At 39.5% G+C, this 19,358-nt stretch overlaps 1 protein-coding gene across 4 annotated transcripts in view; it reads left to right on the forward strand.

Moving 5' to 3' along the window:
- The first annotated feature begins 2,334 nt into the window (after positions 1-2,334).
- ATP2C1 (ATPase secretory pathway Ca2+ transporting 1) overlaps positions 2,335-19,358 on the forward strand; it is a 50,511-nt gene continuing 33,487 nt past the window's right edge. The window contains exons 1-3 of one of the 4 annotated variants that reach the window (XM_035317033.1): positions 2,335-2,476; positions 2,840-3,070; positions 18,649-18,759. In XM_035317033.1, the coding sequence (XP_035172924.1) occupies positions 18,691-18,759 (69 nt within the window). In that variant the 5' untranslated portion in view covers positions 2,335-2,476; positions 2,840-3,070; positions 18,649-18,690. Of the gene's footprint in view, positions 2,477-2,821; positions 3,071-18,648; positions 18,760-19,358 lie in introns of all 4 variants that reach the window. The other 3 variants (XM_035317031.1, XM_035317032.1, XM_035317035.1) reach the window with 3 other exon arrangements.

Consider the following 19,358-nt stretch of genomic DNA (forward strand, 5'->3'; position numbering starts at 1 on the left):
AGGCGGTACTGGGTGGCACAGAAAACAGAGAAAGCACCATGAAAAGGAGAATGTGTGGCCGCTTAAGTTGACAAGAAACTCTGATCTCATAAATGCAAACCTATTACCAGCAGGCTCAATTCGTTAGGAAGTAGTTTCAGGTTTGCAACCATGAGAGAGAAAAATGGTGATGCAACAACCACCAAGGCGCACAGTCTGTTTTCCCTCACACTCATCAGTATTGCACATCCTTTCAAGTACAACCTTTCTTATAAAACATATTTTAACTCTAAGGTTTAGATATTTTTTGGCCATTCATATTTTAAAAAAACATTTTGTATTTACACTCAAATTATTAAGTTGTGGATTGACACAAAAGCATTTGCTTATTGGATAGATCACACTAGTATTTTATTGCAATCATTTTTTTTTTACGGAGATTAAAAAATCTAATACAAATTCTAGTCTAACATAAATTCTTGCAATTATAACAACTGACTACAGCTGGTTACTGTAAGCAAAGCTTTTTTTTTTTTTTTTTTTTTAATTTGGACTTTTATATCTACAATTATATTATAATAATGATGCTTTGGTTTGCTAAATAATGACTTTGCCATATACTTACAATACTCTTATGTTTCAAGCTCAACTTAAGGTCAGGATTTTTTTTTTTTTATTCCGCAGCAGATGGAGATAAAATACTTTATTGCTTATTAAACAGTCACTGAGCATAGGAGTGCAGTATGGCAGAAAATGTAATACAATTTCCAAGGATGGACACAGTCCTAGTATAATACAGAAGAGGCACTGCCCAACTGTCTGGCTGAATACAGGAGTGCATGACTGGCTAATGACGCTAACATGAAAAAGATTAAGCCCCAGAGATGAAGCTTTTTTAGTTGTCACTATACAGTAGGGTTTGGTTTTGACTTTTTTTTTTTCCTTTTTTAAGATACGTGAATGAAAGTTATTTCTTACTAGGCTGACTTTGTCACAGATGCCCTCAATGGGCATCTCAATGCCCTCACATCTGAATACCTTCCGTTCTGAACAAGTTCAGTAACATCCAAGAACTCCATCCCACGCTTCTCTACAAAGCTTCTCATGCCATAATGTAAAGAAGTCCCAATTCGTTTTACATATAAATAGTATTAGGAGCTACAGATGATGCCTATGTTCTTTCTTCATGAACGTATTTACAGAATTTCATTGTATTTAATGGTAATATGTGATATTGAGAGCAAGATTGACCAGTTTGAACAAAGTAAACGAGCATTTTTCATAATTAGTCACTATGCATCAGTTTTGTCACAAGAAGCTAACATGGTTCTTTGCTTGCATTACAAACAAGTTAAAAAAAGTATTTGGGCAAGTCATTGCTACAATGACAGTGCTGCCTACTTGTAGTGGGATATTTCATGGAGTAACTACAAGGATTTTCAAGTAACGTGGCAAATATGTGGGACAGGTCTAAATTATGCATTAGGTAATCTTAATTAGCCTGTTTGTTGTTTCCTTATTTTCTTAATTGCAAATATTTAGGGCCTGTGTTTTAAGCCAGCAATTGTAATTCTTCTTCACCTATCACCGTGTATAGACTTTAAATTTGTCTATTATTTGTCTACTATTTTAGCACCCCCCAAAAAATATCTCTAAGAGCTTGAAAAGAGGAAATGCACTATTTAAGTAGACCGCGTTTGGCTGAGGGATTCGAGAAGCATGCCATTATGTGCTAGGAGGCTTAATTAAAATGCTTAAAATTATAACGTTCCGTTAAATGCTCTTTATGAAATGACAATGACTGATTTCGGTTTCTTCTGCTGCCTCAGAAAAACAAAGGGGGAGGCGGCAGGTCGTTAATCACGAGCTGTCGGCGAGGCTCGTACTTCTCCGTCCACGTTGTCACGCTCCTTCAGAGACCGGGTGCCAAGCCTACAATTAGAACGTCTCGATTAGATTTGTGACCTTGAAGGGCTAAATGCATTTTGTTCTAAGTAGTAATATGCATCCTATTTTACACGGGCTGCCCTTAAATATAAAGCTGCCTCAGCGGAGAAGGGTACTGAAACTCTTCCCCTGCCTGTGTTGGACTCGTGGCCTCAAGTAACGCTCCTCTGGGGATCTGGTGAAGACAGGGGAATGGGGGAATGCTTTCTCTTTGTCACGGTGCTTGGTAGCTTACATTGCCCCGCCACTCTCCCTCACGACAACGCCTTCAGACCCGCTCCCATCGGCGGCTTGGGGCGGGCAGCGGCCGTTGGAGCACCCCCGCGGCCCCCTCCCCTCAGCGGCGCCGGGCCTCCCGGCCGCCCCCGGCCCTTCCGCCTGCGCGCTCCGCCCCGTCCGCTGCCTCCATCCCTCCCCTCCCTCCCCTCCTCTCCCTCCTCCTCCTTCCCGCCCTCTTCCCTCCCTTCCTCCCTCCTTCCTCCGTCCCTGCCCCGCCGCCCGCGGAAGTGAGCGGAGCGGGGATGCGGCCGCGCCGCCCCCGGCCCCGGAGGTGAGCGGCGAGGCGAGGCGAGGCGGGGGAGCTGCTGCTGCTGCCACTGCCGCCGCCGCCCGCTCCTTCCCCGGCTCTCCCACCGCGGTGCCGCTCCCCGTCCCTCCTCGGGGATTTTAGGGGGGGCTATTTTTAGCCTCCCCCGGCTCCGTGAGTGTGTGTGTGGGCACGGGGGGAGCGGCCTCGGCGGCGGCTGCGCCCTGCGCTGAGGCGGCTGGCGGCTCGTCCTCAGCGTGCGCGGCCTCCGGCACCTCCGGGCCCCCGGGCGGCCGAGGGCTTGCTGGGCCCTTCCCCGAGGGTTTTTTTTTTTTTTTTTTTTTTTTTTTTTTTTCTTCCCTCCTCTAGCGCTGGTTTCTCTTGCAGATGTTGCTGCAGGTGGGGGCAGAGGGAGCAGTGTGATTGCCTGGGATCTTGGGGCATCTCTCTCTTCACCTTTCAGCTCCCCCGCCGGTGCTGGTGTCGCTAAAAGACTTTTGTTAACTATCGCCTCCCGTACGATTTCGATGGAAAATGAAGGTAAAGGTCTCACCAGAGTCACTGACTTCATTGGAGCTAAGAGGAATTTTGCATGCAATTTGGTGACAACTTCGACCGGTGCGTGTGTATGCTTTACCGTCCCGGGGCTTCGCAGGGTTTGCTCTGTGGCAGGGATTTTATTCTGTGTTGCACACCTGAAGAGCTATCGTTTGTCTTATTTGCACTGCTGCTCCTCCAACTGATTACCAGGCAGGTTTTATCCCCCCTTGAAAAACGTTCAGAGCATCTGTGGAGCGATTTAGTGAATGCTCCGTCTCGTTTATATAGGACGTCAGTTGCTTGGCATCTGCTGAGGCTATGATTTTCCTGGAATTAATCTTTCATGGCCAAATTGAGAAGCATTAATTGCATCTTGCGTTGAAATATTCTTGTGCGTAATCTGTGTTTTTTAAAAAGCACTTAACCTTGCCTTCTTTGCCAGTTTTTTAATTAAAAAGTAACTCTGAAGTTTGAAGTTCTGCCGTTTGAAAGATCTGGTATGAAGTTGTAATCCTCTCCATGCGTTGCAAGAAGTCACTCTGTTAGGCTGCTGTAATATGCTTTCTCCTTATTGTCTAGTTTGCAAATGATGTCGTCCAGGAAGTTATTTCTTTTTTTCCGTGTCGAATTTCAGGATATGCTCTGGGAACCTTGAAAGTCAATTTGCATTAGTGACTGTGAACATCACAATTTCCCTTTTTAATTGTCTGGGGATGTTGAAAATGTCTCTCATTTATATATATGTATATACGTGTGTGTATGTATGTATAAAAATTGATACAAGAAAAGAAATGTTATCTCCCCCTCCCGATCTATGTCATCGTTATCCTTTGAAGATATATATATATATATATATATTTTAAGTGGCTGCTGTATTTCCTTTGCTATAGGTTGATGTGAACCTCAGGAACTCCTTTTTCCCCCAGTTCTGAGAAGGAAGGTGCTTTTTAATAGTTTGACTTGGTGGCCAGGGTTGAACTAATTAAATTGGTTTCTCTGGTTGGATAGCGTTCTGTTTTGAAATACGTTGTCTTCTGTGACTAATAAGTTGTTGTTATTGTGAAATCCAGCCTATGTTGGAAGCTACATAGGTTGTTATAATCTGGCATTTCAGAAGTTCCTTTTATTTAAAGAAATTAGATTTTTCATTAACTCTCTTGATCGTGTCTTCTAAGCAAATATTTGGAATAAAGAGCAGGGAACTAATCTGATAGAAGTTTTGAAGTGTGTGTGTGTGGAGGTGGGGACATCTCTAGCAGATTGATCTCTGTGTTGGGAACCTAGTTAGCTGGCAGAAGTAGTGTCAGTGTCTTTTTATTTCAGTCACCGCATTGTAAGTAAAAGATTTTTGAATGAGGAGCACTTGGTGGGGAAAGCAAAGCAGATGTAATGCCATTAAATAGAAATACACTTAAGGTGAAAGTATGTCTGATGTTTGTGTGCCAAACCCTGAAGAGCAGGAAGACTTTTAATGCCTTTTAGTTCTATTACCAAAGAAATATGGTATCATTGATGTAGATTATTATCAAGTTACATATGGTAGAGTCTGACCCATTCTAATTCTTTTGAATACAAGTAGCACAAAGATGTCATTTCTTATTTTTCTTTTGCAATTAATATATTTAAAAATGAGTGTAATTGTTTGACAGAAGTAACATAAAATATGGCTGTACCTAGGGGAGATGTACTTTAGAAGATGATTTGACATGTATATCAAAGGCAGAAATAAATGCTGTGGTTTATTGAAAGTTTTCAAAATGGTGCAGTTTCCTGGGGGTAGGAAGAAACCAGTACAAATTAAAAGGATTGGGTTTGTTCCCTTAACATTTGAATCGCTTCCTCTCCACTCTTTCCCCTCACTTCCACTGTCTCACAGTTGGGTTTCCAGACAGGCATATATATTTACTACTGTCTACTGTCCTAGTCCTCTTAGTATTTTTAGACTATTTTTTTTCTATCCATTTGACATTTTGAGCTAGCCATCAAATTTCATTTGGATTTTTTTCAGCACACTTGAGAGGATCCTTAATGTATTTTCTCCAGGAGGTGGTTTGAATTGTAGAATAAAGATTGCAGTAAGACAACATTTGCTTTTTATTTATTTTTTTCAAGTTTGTGTTTGAAAGGTCTCTTTAGATATTGAGCAAGGAATGGCAATTTTTTTTTCCTGTATTTGGAATAATATTGAAGGTTAGGCAGTGATAACGTGGTTTTGGAAAATGAATGTTTTCATCTCTTAATCCAGTTTTCATAAACCATGTAGTATGTTTGCTCTAAGCTAGCTAATGCTTTGTCCCAAGACTTTGTGGTATCTGTCTCTTGTACAGAGGAGAGTTAGCTAATTAAACTTCCTCCCAGATTCACGTATCTCACAGTAATGGGGAAGTGAGAATTTTCCGTCATAAGAAGGTTTTTGCTTTATTCAGTAAAACTATAACTTAAAGGAGTGTTGTTTGTATTTTTATTGGAAAGATAGAATTTTGTGACTTCTTCTGATAAGTGGAGCATTTTTTTTTTAATTGTGGGCAGTTGAGAGAACTTGCAGATGTTTAAAGAAAATAAATGTGAGTGCAAAGTAGGCATTATACTTTTTTTGGATCTCCTCAATGACATGTTTTGTCTGTTTTAAGTTCTTTTACGTTCTTAAGTGTTTTTTTTTTTTTTTTTTTTTCTTTTACCACTATTTTTCAGATTGTGGCAGGTTCTTTGTCCTAGTGAGGATTGTCTTGTAGAAAACTGTGCTTTAGAAAAAAACAAAACAAAACAAAAAAACAACAAAGGATACAGGTTATGTTACATCAACTTGGAGCTCTTGTGCTCTAAGGTCAGGTGGTGGTTACAAATACGAATTGTTAAATAAGAATACTGTTTTGTTACCAAGGCCTTCTGCAGCATTTATTTTCAGAGCACTATGTCCCTAGCAGAAGAGGTCAGGATAGCCCTTTCCCACCTGTAGATTTTCCCAAAGTCATGTAGAACATTGGCACAACTCAGACCAGGCTCACTGTAAGTAATAAAACCATCTTGGTGATTCCAAAATCTTTCATCTTCATTGTTTTGAGCTCTAGTTAATTTCAGCTGATCTTCACAGACTGTTAATTTCAACCTATAGTCTCTCAATGGCAGTTTCAAGATAGCTTTAATAACTGGATGAATACTGAGATGAGTCAATGATTTTTTTTTTTCTCTGAAAAAGGTGCTTTATTTTGTCGCATCGTGCTGAGATGACAAATGTGGTGTTTTTGTTTTTATGGTGTGCTTGAAGTGCAGTTGGTGTTCCTAATAAATTTCATGTGTATTCCTTAAACGAGGAAAACTAGGCTTTGTTGGAAAGCCAACAGATTTAAAATCAGTGAATGGTTTTTAGAGCAGTGAGGTAGCATCCTGGATGAGCTCACCATGGGCTAGGCATTTGTAAGGACTGGTGACAAGGTGGAGTATGCACATCTGTAACCAAAGAGAAAGGGGGCAGAGTGCCTGTAGCAGCAGTGACTTGAAAACAATTTACACTGTTCCTGAGTGGCATCATTAATTATTCTTGAAAGTAATATCCAGAATAATGAGAATGAAATTTCTGACAGGAAGTGTTAGAAATTCTGAAATGGATATGGTGTTATCACAGCAGTTCACATGTCTTTTGATATGGAGATGATTTCTTAAAGGTGAGACAAGAATTTTGATGTTCATTGATTGCTGTTTGGTTACCGTCTGTGGCTTGCTATGCAAAAATTAGAACCCAATATTTTACATTTATAGTGGCATAACAGTGTAATCTCTTCTGCTTAACTTGGAGCATAAAGTGAGAGAAGAGGTTTTTGCCCCCCTTTTTTTTACAAAAAAAATTAGTTTGTTTTTTTTTTTTAAAAAAGCATTGGTCTTCACTAAAGACCAATCCTAGTTGATAATTTCATATTTGTTATGAGTTATTTTAGTTATACCCCTGCTAAATTAACAAAGCACACGTTTTGCATTAGAAATATAGATTTTCCTTTTCAATTGCTCAGTCAGTGTCACCTCTGAGTCTGCTGTGTGGTTGGTTGATGGTTTGTTACATAGTCTTTTCCTTCCTGTTTTTTTTCCATACAGATAAACCAGAAGTACTAACCTATAGTAGTGTAGAAATGGTTTAACATGAAATCCGCTTGAGTTCAGACACCACAGGATGTATGTTTCATTATTTTGTTTGCTTTGGAGCTCCTTTATGTGGGGAATCTGTGGTATAATCTCTTGAGTCACAAAAAACAGTAGTGTAGGGAAAATTCAGACAGTTCTCAGAGCACCTAACTTAACAACAGAGGAGCAAGCATTTTCACTTGCTGTTTTTTGGTGAACAGTCTGACAAGTGAGTGGTTATCTTGGGATGCAGTTCCACAGGACTGCATGATACGGTCTCATTACTGCTGAGACAAGATCCTGCTCACAGCTGCGTTCCTGCAGCATGTGCTGTGCTGGCTGTCATGGTTGTTGGGCTTGCCTGGCTTGCTAACTTGGCAGAAGGTTTGTCCAGCCCTTCTTTCCTCTAGCCCCGTGCTGGGTAGCTTTCTGCTGAAATAGGAAGTTGAATGGCCTCGTGGAGGGTCCAGTTACTGTCAGGAATGGTCAGCATGTGAACCTCCATGAGGGACAAAGGAGTGAGACCTCCATCCACCTTGTGGCATAAGCAGACCATTGGATCGACTCAGGTCTTCCCGTGGTCATAACTTTGGTGTATCGGAATGAGACATGCTGACATTAGCGCTGCCCATTGTTTAAAAAATGGGACAAGTACTGCAATGCACTTGGAAAGGGATGATGGTGATTTTAGAAGGGATAAAAATGGAATGCCCTCATTGGTTTAATATAAATAAAATTTATATTCATCCACAGTGGGATTTTGGAAGATTGGAATAAGTCAAAGATAAGTAGATTTGTTTTTGAGTTGGTGAAAAAGTTCAGGTCATAACTTATTGACACCAGGTGAAAAAGTTGACGTTTGCACTGTAGTTTGTAGCAGCTAGAAGGGATGATGAAGGTGCAATGCAAAGAAGAGAAGGAAAATAGAATACCATAGTCAAGGTATAAATTTGGGACAAGCATCTGTTTCTAGTTATTTGTTTTGCAAACGCTCTACTCTAAGTAATTACGAGGGATAAGATGGATAATGGGTTAGCAGATGCAGACTACAGAATCTGCTTTAGAAAGGCTTTTAAAATATTTTTAAGTCATAAATTTTCTGCAGAACTTTTTTCCGCATACATAATTCACCAGAAAGAACTTGGTGAATACAACGTTGCTGTTTTCTTGATGCTAATTATAAGAAACCCTATTATCATAAGTAGAGTAATTATGCAGTGAGTTATGTGTGCATTTTAAAAGGCATTGACACCAGCTTGGTCCTGAGAACTCTTTTAAACAATAAGCTTAGGATTATGTTTTGGCTTCTTTATTACAATTCTGTTTTGTCACATTATGAAGTAACTGCATAGCTGCCAGGGAGATAATCAACAATTAGGTCCTGAAGTTTCATCTATTATTTTAAACAAATTTAAGCTATAAATACAGAGAAAACATTTCTATTAGAGTTTTTGTTTAATTAAAATTATATGGCAACTACATCCCCACATGTCATGGGTACATTGGTAGCATCTTGCAGGGTACTAAAATCCTCTATTAGTGGTGGTGTTCAAGTGCCATCCTTCATTTTGGGAAGTTCAGCATTTCAGTGTTATGAGATAGAAGCGGGATATTGGAGAGGAGCCACACGATCTTATTCCTAAGCTTAAATTTTCTCTTCTAGGAAGTTAACAACTCTGGCAAGATTAATGACTGGTATTTCTACCCCAAGTCTTTTGGCCTTGAATTTCTAAAATGCCTTGTGTGAATCGGGATTGAAGCAGAGGCATATGCTGTTTGGAGTCAAGTGAGATATGGCCATCTGTGCTCTTCTGCTTGGGTGATGAGTTTCTGAACTGACCAAGTGCCATTATACATAAACTTTGCTTTCATCAAGGCACAAGTATTGTTTTGATGCATTGCAGAGAATCCTTGGGAGACTGTAGTTTTTGTTCTCCTGATGAATAAGTAATGAAAAACACACGAAATGTTCAAGCAGATCTTTCCAGTGTTCAGAGTTTTTGAAATAGGAAGAATTAAAGTTGAGTGTTTTGACCAAATACATGGGTAGTCAATGCAATCTTGGTAATTCTGATGGCAGCTCAATGATTTGAGTAACCAGAATTTAAATTCATTGTAGTACATCCAGAGTATACAGAAATGATCCAAATGGTAGATCTTTTATAGTGATTGAATTCACAGTTTGACTATTTGGCATTCTTTAAAGATTCAAATGCTCTAAGGGAAAGTAAGGTGGTTTGGACAGAGGTGTTGTTGGGGGTTTGATCTGAATTTTTGTTGCCACTGCTCACAAAAGAATCAACAGCATTGCAGTCAGGTTAAGGTGTTGTTACTTTTGTGAAATATTTTCTCCAGCTAGAGAGCAGGCAGTTGTCATTCACAAGGCTTGCAAGATAACCACATGGAGCAAATACTACAATTACAGAAAATTGCTGAGCTTTCTGAGCTGTTGTGCTGATATCCTCAGTCAAACGAAATGCCCTACTTTCCGTTCTGTATTTAAATAAAAGAAGACATTGTGCAACACCCTGAGAGTAAGATGCATTTGAGGCTGGGGAGATGTATTTCTTGGAGAAGTGCTTTTTTTTAGAAGATATTTTTAGTACTCAAATATTTCTTCGAAATTTTTAGTGGTTTTGGTACTTAAAAATAGTTCTTGAGCTTTTATAGACTTCTGTAGAGTTCATCAGTTGGATATTAAATGCGGCATCTTAGTATTTATTATATTGCCTGAAGCAGATGGGATTAGGGATAGAGAGGTCTTAAACATTTTACAGCTTTTAAAATTAGGCAGACCTTGATTTAGTGTTGGTATTCAGTTTTCTGTTGCTTAGTTGGTCAGAATTACGGAGGCATCGTGTACCAGGAAGTACGGTTCTGCTGTTGGCTGGCTCTTGGCCTCAGCGATGGTCCTAAGCACCACAGAAATAGCATTCAGATACAGCACAGGCTTTGTCAGGCTCGTGGGGCTGCCTAGCAGGTTGTTCTCCTAATTTGAGTATTTGTATTTCTTTGGTTAATGGGTGGTCCCGGTGCCAGGTTGAATATTGCCCTTTATCTGTAAAGTCATAAGAAATAACACACAATAGCAAGGGGCTTGAAACCACGTGGTCTCCCAGGACAGAAATCTGCTCTGCAAGAACTCATTACTCTAAATTAGTGTCTCTCTTTCCTTCTGGCCTTTTTAGAGACAGAACTTTTCTGTGTGCACTTCCTTTGATGTGGGGACTCCTGGTAAAACGTTTAAATGAAGTACTGTTGAATAGGAACAATTTTTTCAGTGTTAGAATACAGGGCTGCTACAGCTGTTTTGCCAGAAGTGAAAAATTGTCACACTTTCAGAAAAGATTCCGCTCAAATGAGTATAGTACACAGTAACTTCAAAGCCTTCAAAAAATATTTCCTATCCTGAGCAAACAGTGCCTGGTAGAAAACAAGTGGCTCATTAGTCTGCAGACTTCAACCTTTTGGAGGTGGGAAGGGAAAGCTTTTTGCAGGGGTAAGTGAAATACACATTTTGCCAATTGGTTGTGATTATTTGTGTGCTGAAGGAGCATTGCAATGCACTTGTTGCTCTTACAAAGCAGCATTATTTCCAGTACAGGTATTTGAGTCCAAGACTCTCTGACCTGGTCCTTTTAGATATTCCGTGTGTGGGTGGTGTCTTTTTTTTTGGTATTAAATGTATGAATTTGTAGATATTTGATGTTATGTAGGATTTCTGTTTTAGCAGTGATACAAAATATACCGAAAACATAGCATAAATGTAAGTTACAGTTAGCAACTGCAATACACAGTTCAATCCCAGTACCAATGTGATTGCCCTTCCTGGCTTGTAGTATGCGCACCGTCACCATGTCAGGCATCCCAGTTGCCCAGAAGGAATGAACGTGTGTTAAAAACAGCTCAAGCCCGCTTCTTTCTTTGAGATTTTTTGTTAGGTCAGTCTTCATACTCTTTGTTGGGCTGAGCCACTTATGTCTCCTGTCCCCTGGCACCCCATGCTTGCCACGGTAACTCAGGCAGATATTCACGCTTTTAACAAAGTAAGAGAGAAACATGCTGCCAGTTGATCCACTCAACTGATGCAGCTGTTTATCTAAACCAAAGACCACTTTCCTGTCACCTCTTTGTTTTTGATAAAGTCGACCTTCTTTGCAACAGCTGTGGTCAGTCACACCCTACATTATTTCCTGAGCTTCATGGGCACGTTACCCTTGCCCATGTCTGCTTCCATTGTAGGGGTTGTCGATCAGTCACAGTATTTGAATATTTTTCGTATCTACATTTGCAGGTTTCTGAGGCCTTATTAGAGAAATTGCTAATTGAGAATACAGGAAAATACTGTCCTTCGTGGCGTTGTCATACATGAGGTACAACCAGCTGTATCAGTGCAGTCTGTGTAGATGAAGCCTCCCTGAATATAATTTACAATTTTATGCACATAATTAAAATATAGATAAATTAGTTTTAAAAAACAAGAATAAGGCATTGCCAATTATATTTACTTCATCAAGGTATGCTTGTACTATGTCTGTGTGTATGGTTTCTGAGCGTGATTTACCAATTCTTAATTATTTATTAAATCTTATTTACCATGCTTGGCTATTTCTACCTGCTTCTTGCATCAGTACAACTGCTGAATTCCTCTGGTGGCTTGATTCCTGCTAAGATCTGGAGGAATTTCGCAGAGGGAGTTGCATCGTAGTCATGGCCACACTTGGTATTGCTTGTTCCAAAGCAGACTGAGGACTGACTCTGAGCTGTGCCCAGCCTCCCATTCTGAAGTCCTGCTGTATGCATCTGGGGTTTTGCTTCTGGGCATGTAGTTGGTCTTGAAATTACGGTTACTATTGAGCATGCCTGATGTTATTTATTTTTAACCTGGGTTTTTGCTGTGTCTTGCTGTCATTTGGCCATTGTTCTGTGACTGGGGCCACTTTTGAGGCTGCAGGAGCACCTTGTCTTCTAGAAAAATTGGGGAGGCAAAGACTAGAAACATCTAGTGAAACATTTTTAAGGTCATTACTAGAAAATGACTCTGTGGTATCATAGTTGTGATACAGAGCAGTGACTTGTTTAAACTGAGAGTCTGAAGGTAGACAGTAAGATGGTCAAAGATCTGAACCTCCAAAACCTCTAGGTACTGTGTGCTAATGAGCAGGAGAAGACATTGCACAGATACTTCATACCTGATGGAACTGACAAAAGGTTACTTCCATTCTGGGTGGTATGTTATTCCTTAAAGATATGTTTCGCAGCCAGGAGTCTTTGCCTAGCGGGAATTGTTTCCAAAGTCTCTGTCCATGCATATGGAAACTTGTGCCTCAGTGCTCACTGATAGCTAGTTGTTCTCTAGCCCTCTGAGCTTTCAGGGGGTCAGACTGCAAAAGAGGTAAGCACGTGTTATTTTATTACGTTATCATGGGCACAGATGTCTACATAAAGCTGCTTCTGTTCCTGACGTTCAGTTCCACCAGGTGATTTAGACCCTGAATTCTGCTCTTTGTCACAGTACCGATCTATTTGTCATCAGCATCCTCTCTGCACCTGGCTCTGAATTGTACTCAACTGGAGAACATACTTACTAGAATGTGAGCTTTCCAAACTTTTGGGTATACATCACTTATAGTTTGATCATATAGAATATTCAGGAAAATGGAAGTTTCTAATTTTCAGTGTTTTGTGTTAGGTGAAACACTTTCTTATTATATTGTTAAACATTTACTATTTTTTTCAGTGAGGGGGAAAGGTAAGTCAAAAATGAAAGCTGATTAATGAGTCATGGTGGGCAGGGAGGAACGGTGCTGTACACTGAAGTGCCGACTCTTTCTGCATCCCAATAAGAACAGCACAAACATTTGACATAATAACCCAGAAAAGGTGATACTATGGTGTAAAATCATATGTCGTTTCTGATGCTGGAGCCCTGAGGTGATACAGCTTTGGATGGACCTCTGGTCAGGGCATGGCACAGTCTGAGTTCATTAGTACTCGTATGGGGTTTTGCTGGCAATACAAAATCAGCTAATAGCATTCAGGTCTGGAATGTGAATTGAGCTTTGGAGAGCCTGTTGGACAACATGCTGTAATACCCTTATTTTGGTAATAAAGCTGCAGTTCCTGATCAGGTGCACGTAATATTTCAAGTGGAAAAGAATATGCTATACATATACTTAAAATTAAATGTGCATTGATTAATTACACATTGATTATATTTACCTTGAGTAATTTTCCTGTTGATTGGATACACCATGATCCCAGTAGCGATCACAGTATCTGTGGTACGGAAGCTTATGCCTTGATTAGCCAGTGGGTGGGTAGGTACAACAGTCTTCCAGGCTGGTCACTCCAAAGAAGTCAAAAGGTCCTTGTAATACTTGAATTGGCTTGGAAGGGGTTTGGCTTTATAGGAGCTGATGGGATAGATGCAGGCTGAGTGAGTGAGCTGTTCACATGGATAGGAAGACTCAGAAGAAGGTGATAGGTATGGTTCACAGGCAAGCAAATACTGGAAGGTGTGTTGAGCCAATGCTTCCAGTCATCTTTTTCCATTTGCAGTTGTACTGCAGTGGTTCCCAAGAACTGGTTGTACCAACCTGCTGTTTTCCAGGGAGACTTCTCATGGGGTATCCTAAGCTGTCCTTTCCAAGAGAAGAGTCTCCAAATCCAGATGCATTCCTTTCTCTTGTGTTTCTGACAGTTTTCAAAGAAAGAATCAACATTTCTTTCTAATTGCCATAGATGAGTTTTCTTTGTTTTATAAACATATTGGTTTTGTTTTTCTTTCATTTTCTGTTCTCAGTAGTTTTGCTTTTATATCGCCTTTGCATTTTGTATTTGTAAGTCAATTAAGTAACTGTGTGTAACATTTGAAGGACTTTGTATTAGCTAATTAGCTAAAGTGTTTTGGTCACAAGATTATCTCAAAATAGATTTTGTTGTGAGAGTGCTCTGCAAATTTTTTTAGACTGCTCACAGTTAATGTAGGTCCTGCCATTTGCATTCCCTGAGCATGTAGAGCTAAAATTTCCTTTTTACATTTTTTTTAAAGTATCACAATGTCAGTGAGCCCTGCTGATAGATAATGGACTGTTCCTGCTAAGCTGCTCCACCGAATGATAGAGGTAGGATGTTGGCACTTAGTTGTCAGTAATGGTAGAAAGAAGGTAGGCAGAGTCGTGTAGCGTATGAGGAAGAAGAATTTCTTCCTGCTACTGTTAAGTGGTCAGACTAATTACAGGTTTTCCTTTAGAGCAAACAGGAAGGAACTCTGAATTTCCAGTAATGTAAACCTTCCAGACTAACTTGCGTTAGTTTTGATAAACATGCTTTAGTCACAGTTCTGTGGTCACAAGATTGATGTGTGTTTCTTGCCATAGAAATGGTGGTGTGTATGTTGGAAGTGCTCCAGGAAAGGTCCCTCGTGCGGAGCTGCTTTTTTTTGCTAGCTAGTATTCTGCTTCTTTGTTCCCTGGTCGGTTTAGCTGTGAGTAGGGAACAGAAAGCTGTAATCATTGCTCCAAAAACTTCAGCTATATGCTGTCTGATATAACAGCATAGGCCAGTGTCATTTTTAGTCCCATTATCCATATGAAAACTTTGCCTGCCTTAGAGTTCTGGTCTTTTAAGATAACAACTGCTGGATGTTTGAACACGAATTACATCATTGGATGGGAAGAGATCTTACTCTATGTGGTGGGCTGACCCCTGTAATATAGAGGGCTGGGGTTTTTAGGATAGCTGCTGTTGGATGTGCTAACAGGTGTTGCAGAAGCGCAGACCTCCAGCCTGCAGGTCTGGGCAGTAGTGCAAAGGACTATCGAGTACTCGCTGACACTGCTAAATAAGAAAACTTTCTTCTGCAGTAAAGGCAAAAATACTTGTTTGAATATGGTTATTATGTCCCAGCAGATGGCAAGTGCTCTTTCCAACTTTTTTTCGACTTAAATCTGTCGATGTAACCTGCTTCGTTGAAGGGAACAGTGATCAGTTTCTCATTGGCTTGAATTTAATTGGTGGATATATCGTTATTTTCTGAACTGAAAGTGGAGTTTAATCTACCCAGAGATTGTAGAGTTCTTTGAGAAGTGAGATGAGGGATCCATCCAGAATTGTCTAATAAGTAATTTTGCGCTGCAGAAAGGAGCTGGCTATAAAAAGACTGAGTCTTTGTTTTTCTAATCCTTTACCAAATTTTCTCTGTAGATTTTTTTTTTTCAGGGCCTAAAGTTTCTACAATGTTCTCCCTAGGAGTGGGAGATGTTTTGAATGCAACACACATTTAAAATCAGAGGCTTTTTGAGCCTGTCATAAAATGTTGTAAAAATAGGCTTTGTTAGCACAATGCTACAGTGCTGATGAAGGTTTATTTGGATGAAACCTCTTTATTTTAACATTTATGTTTTAGAATATTTAACTTTTCAAGATATCCTTAAGGAGCTTGTTACTAGACATTCTGCCATCCCAATGGATTGCCTAATATTAGGGAAATGATGAGGTGTATCCCTTTTTGGCGCTGGTATCTGCGTCTACCAGCCATGACACTTGCTATAGGGCAAAAAAAAAAATAATAATTCTCAGCACTAAAATTTGTAATGGCTGTTAGTTCATTTCTGCCTAGGCTTCCTGGGAAAGTGTGGTTGCTCAGAGTTTTTGTTGAGTGATCTTCAACAAAATTGTGTGTTTGTGGATTTGTTTTGAAATAGCACTTAGGCTTAGTTGTTTCCAGCCCTAAATTCTGGCATTCAGTAACTAGATACTACATCTGTGGCATTACTTTCAACAAAAATCAAAAGCTAGTACTTAGGAGGGGAAACTATAAAGAAAAGAACATGAGTTCTTCAGTAGTATTGTATCAAAGAGGGGAGATCGTGGCAAAATTCTTGGTAAATGTTTGGTTTAAGGAAGCGTGTGAGCCAAGAAAACTGAAACAGCAGGAAGGTTAAAATCCAAAGGAAATTGACTGTAAACTTTAAAGTATGAAAACTCACAATCTCCAATGGCAATTTCCTGAGAATTGGATTGTTTAAACTTAATGTTGGTTCACATGTGTAGGCTTAGCAGCCTTAACTGTGTGTGCTCTTAATAGCAGAATAGGGGAGTTCTGTCTCTGTAGCCCCAGGTAGGCATGATACATACTGAAGGATCTGCAAGGCAGATTTGAATGCAAGTGTTTCTTTCCAGGACTGATTCTTGTGAGCATCGAGTGCTTCATGGACACTGCCAAAAGCAGTGGTACACCTAACCAAAGGCTGCATGTCTGCATGGAAGAATGAGTGGCTGTGATGTTGTGATCACAGAATCACAGAATAGTCTAGGTTGGAAGAGACCTCCAAGATCACTGAGTCCAACCTCTGACCTAATGCTAACAAGTCCTCCACTAGTTGCATAGCTTCCCATGATGAAGTTTTAGAGAGCTGGACATGTATATGCCAAACTGTATTATTTATTTATTTTTTAAGGCTGAGAGTTGTAATACCTATATCCTTCCTAACCTTTTTTTTGTTTGCCACTGTGGTACAGAATAATGGAACCTTGCTGGTACAAGGATTTGTTACCATTTGTTGGCTTTCGTATTTTTGGAAGACACTGAATTTTAGTGTCTTTATGCCTCATAAAGAGACCCCTTGTTAGAATAGAATTATACTCCTGATTATTTTTTTTTTCTTCTGATGTCAAAAGCAGTTAGTGAGATTCTTTTAAAGTGCTATAAATATGCGTCAAGTGTTGCAAAAGAACAATCATATTTTGAGCCATATCTGAAACATTTTTTGACCCAGTTTCTTTTCCCAGTTGAAATGTATGAAGGTGTCTTGAAATGCTACCTTGCTAGATAAGTTTTGCAAATCTCTCTATATATTAATAAGGTATAATAATGTGTATCACCATCTTTTTAAATAAGATTTCAATAAGCGCCTACTACTGAAGGATATTTTGGACAGATTTTGTAACACTAAAAATCTGGCCACAGGCTTTCCAGTTGTGGTCTTTGCTTAAATTCATCCTTGAAAGGATAGCAAAGAAAACAGCAAACCAAAACTCTTTCACTGGATTAAAGTATTGCAGTTGGAGTTGAGGTGCGACAGAGCATATCTGAGCTTTGGTTCTTGGTCCCTTGCTGATGCCCTCCCAGCTGCACAATCCTGCTGGCTTCAGGCTGCACAAGGCTGGGTGAAATCCAAGGGATTCCCTCGCTTTGGAGGCCACTGAACCTGCTGTTAAGGTGCAGTTCCGTAGCCTTTCATGCCCTCCTCCCAAGACCTCAAACCCACACACCGCACATTACTCTTGAGTTGCATCTTAGTCTCTAGACTTGCTGCCTTAGCCCTACAGTGAAGGAGCAAGTCTTGTGGTTGACTGTTCCGCTAGGAACTATGTGGCAAGCAGAGAGTTTTTAAGGGTTTCTTTTTCAAGAGAAATTATGTGTGTTCCTACTGTGGTGCTTTCACCTTAATTCATTGTTCCCTTGGGCCTCTGCATTGAAGCCTTTGTGTAATCTTATTTAGGTAAGCAGCTGGAAGAACAAAAATTGAGTTAATCTCAGCTATCATATTTGAGTACAAGACAAAACCATGTGTAGTATAGAAAGTGAAGATTGTCGTAGCTTTTTTATGGGATAAAAATGCTGTAATCTTGTAACACATTATCATCCTGGAGGATTTTTTTATTATATTTTGTCTCAGCATCCACAGAGGAATTTCAAAACCTTTATTGTCTTTTATAAAAGCATAAAACCACCAATTCAAATTCTGTGGGAGTGTAATGGGAAAACCACTTCAGTGGCATTTATGTTTGTATGTTAGGTGTTTTCCAGTTACTGGGGTGGAGAGGGAGTAGATGACAAAATCTGAATTATTAATTGTGGGTACAGTAATGCAGTGAGGGTAAAGGGGACAAGGGTGATGGAAAAATATCACTTCAGCTTCCATTTAATAAGCAAGAGTTCTGAAACTTCGGTTTCACTGAATGTCAGTGTTGCTAAAGCACTACTCTGTACTTCACAAAATTTTTGATTTCTGAAAAATTACAGGAAATCACTGCTTTTTATAACATTGACTTGAATTTCTTGTACCAGAGTCAAATTCTATGACTTCACTGGCATCTGTGCTCTTGTGGTTTTCTTAAAAATTGTTCTTCCTTTCTTTGTCTACAAGAAAACAAAAATAGGCTTGCTTAGAGTAACTTCATTAGTAAGTAGAAAGTAAGGGCAGGAAGTGAAATTTAATCTGGAGCGAGTGCTTTCTGATCAGTTGTTGAGCTAAAGGATTACCAACATATGTAACTGAAAGGATATTTGCCATTGCTTAACACATCATTACAGAAATAGTCCTCTCAGTTGCATGTTCAATGTTTTGTTTTGTAGTTGCAGATATGTTACTGCATGGAAAAGAAGATGAATCTGTAGATTTTTTTTTTTTAAGTGCAAATGGTTATTGAAAGCTATCTTTTAATGGCATGAATACTGCATCGATCTGATATATGTTGTTTGAAATGAAATGTTAGTGCTCCCTTTCCCTTCAAACTCTGGTTTTGTTTCATAGGTTGCACGTCTTCAACAAATCCCTGATGGTGACAATGAGACAATGATTCCTGTACTGTCCTCAAAAAAAGCAAGTGAATTGCCAGTTGATGAAGTTGCAAGCATTTTGCAAGTAAGTAATTTTGCATCTCTTTAGACTGTGCTGATGTTACCGAATGATGTTTGGTATCTCAGAAGAACAGATCTTGTTACTAAAAGTCCATGCATTATCAGGCTGTTTGGTATTAACTACCATCTACTTTTAAAAGCATGTTGATTATTAAATTGTTTCCTGAAATGCTCTAATCTCCAGTGTTTTTGAGAAAATTGTTAATTGGAAGGGGGTATGATTCAGCTTGAAAATGTTTAGATTTCTCTGTATTGGAGATTGGTTTTTGTTAATGAAAGTCTCCTTGAGTTTCAGTGATGAGTTCTTCCTGTAAAACTGTCTTGTTTTTCATAGCTATCACTTCCATTTCTCGATGGAATTCTTAATGTCTTTAATTTATTTTGGCAGCCTCCATTTTAAGAGGAGGAACAGGATTGAGAAAGCTACCCATTGACAGATATATGAGCCATTGAATTTGGGTTAACTTTCTTGATTGATGATCTTTTTTCATTTTCTGCATGCTTGACTGCTTGAGGAGTACATCATGATAAATGCTGGTCACTGATAACTCAAGAATTTGAAGCTATGGCTGTCATTTAGCTGAGTAACTGAACTCCTAACAT

Source organism: Oxyura jamaicensis, chromosome 2 (assembly GCF_011077185.1).
Source record: "Oxyura jamaicensis isolate SHBP4307 breed ruddy duck chromosome 2, BPBGC_Ojam_1.0, whole genome shotgun sequence".
In the NCBI taxonomy this organism is placed as follows: Eukaryota; Metazoa; Chordata; class Aves; order Anseriformes; family Anatidae; genus Oxyura; species Oxyura jamaicensis.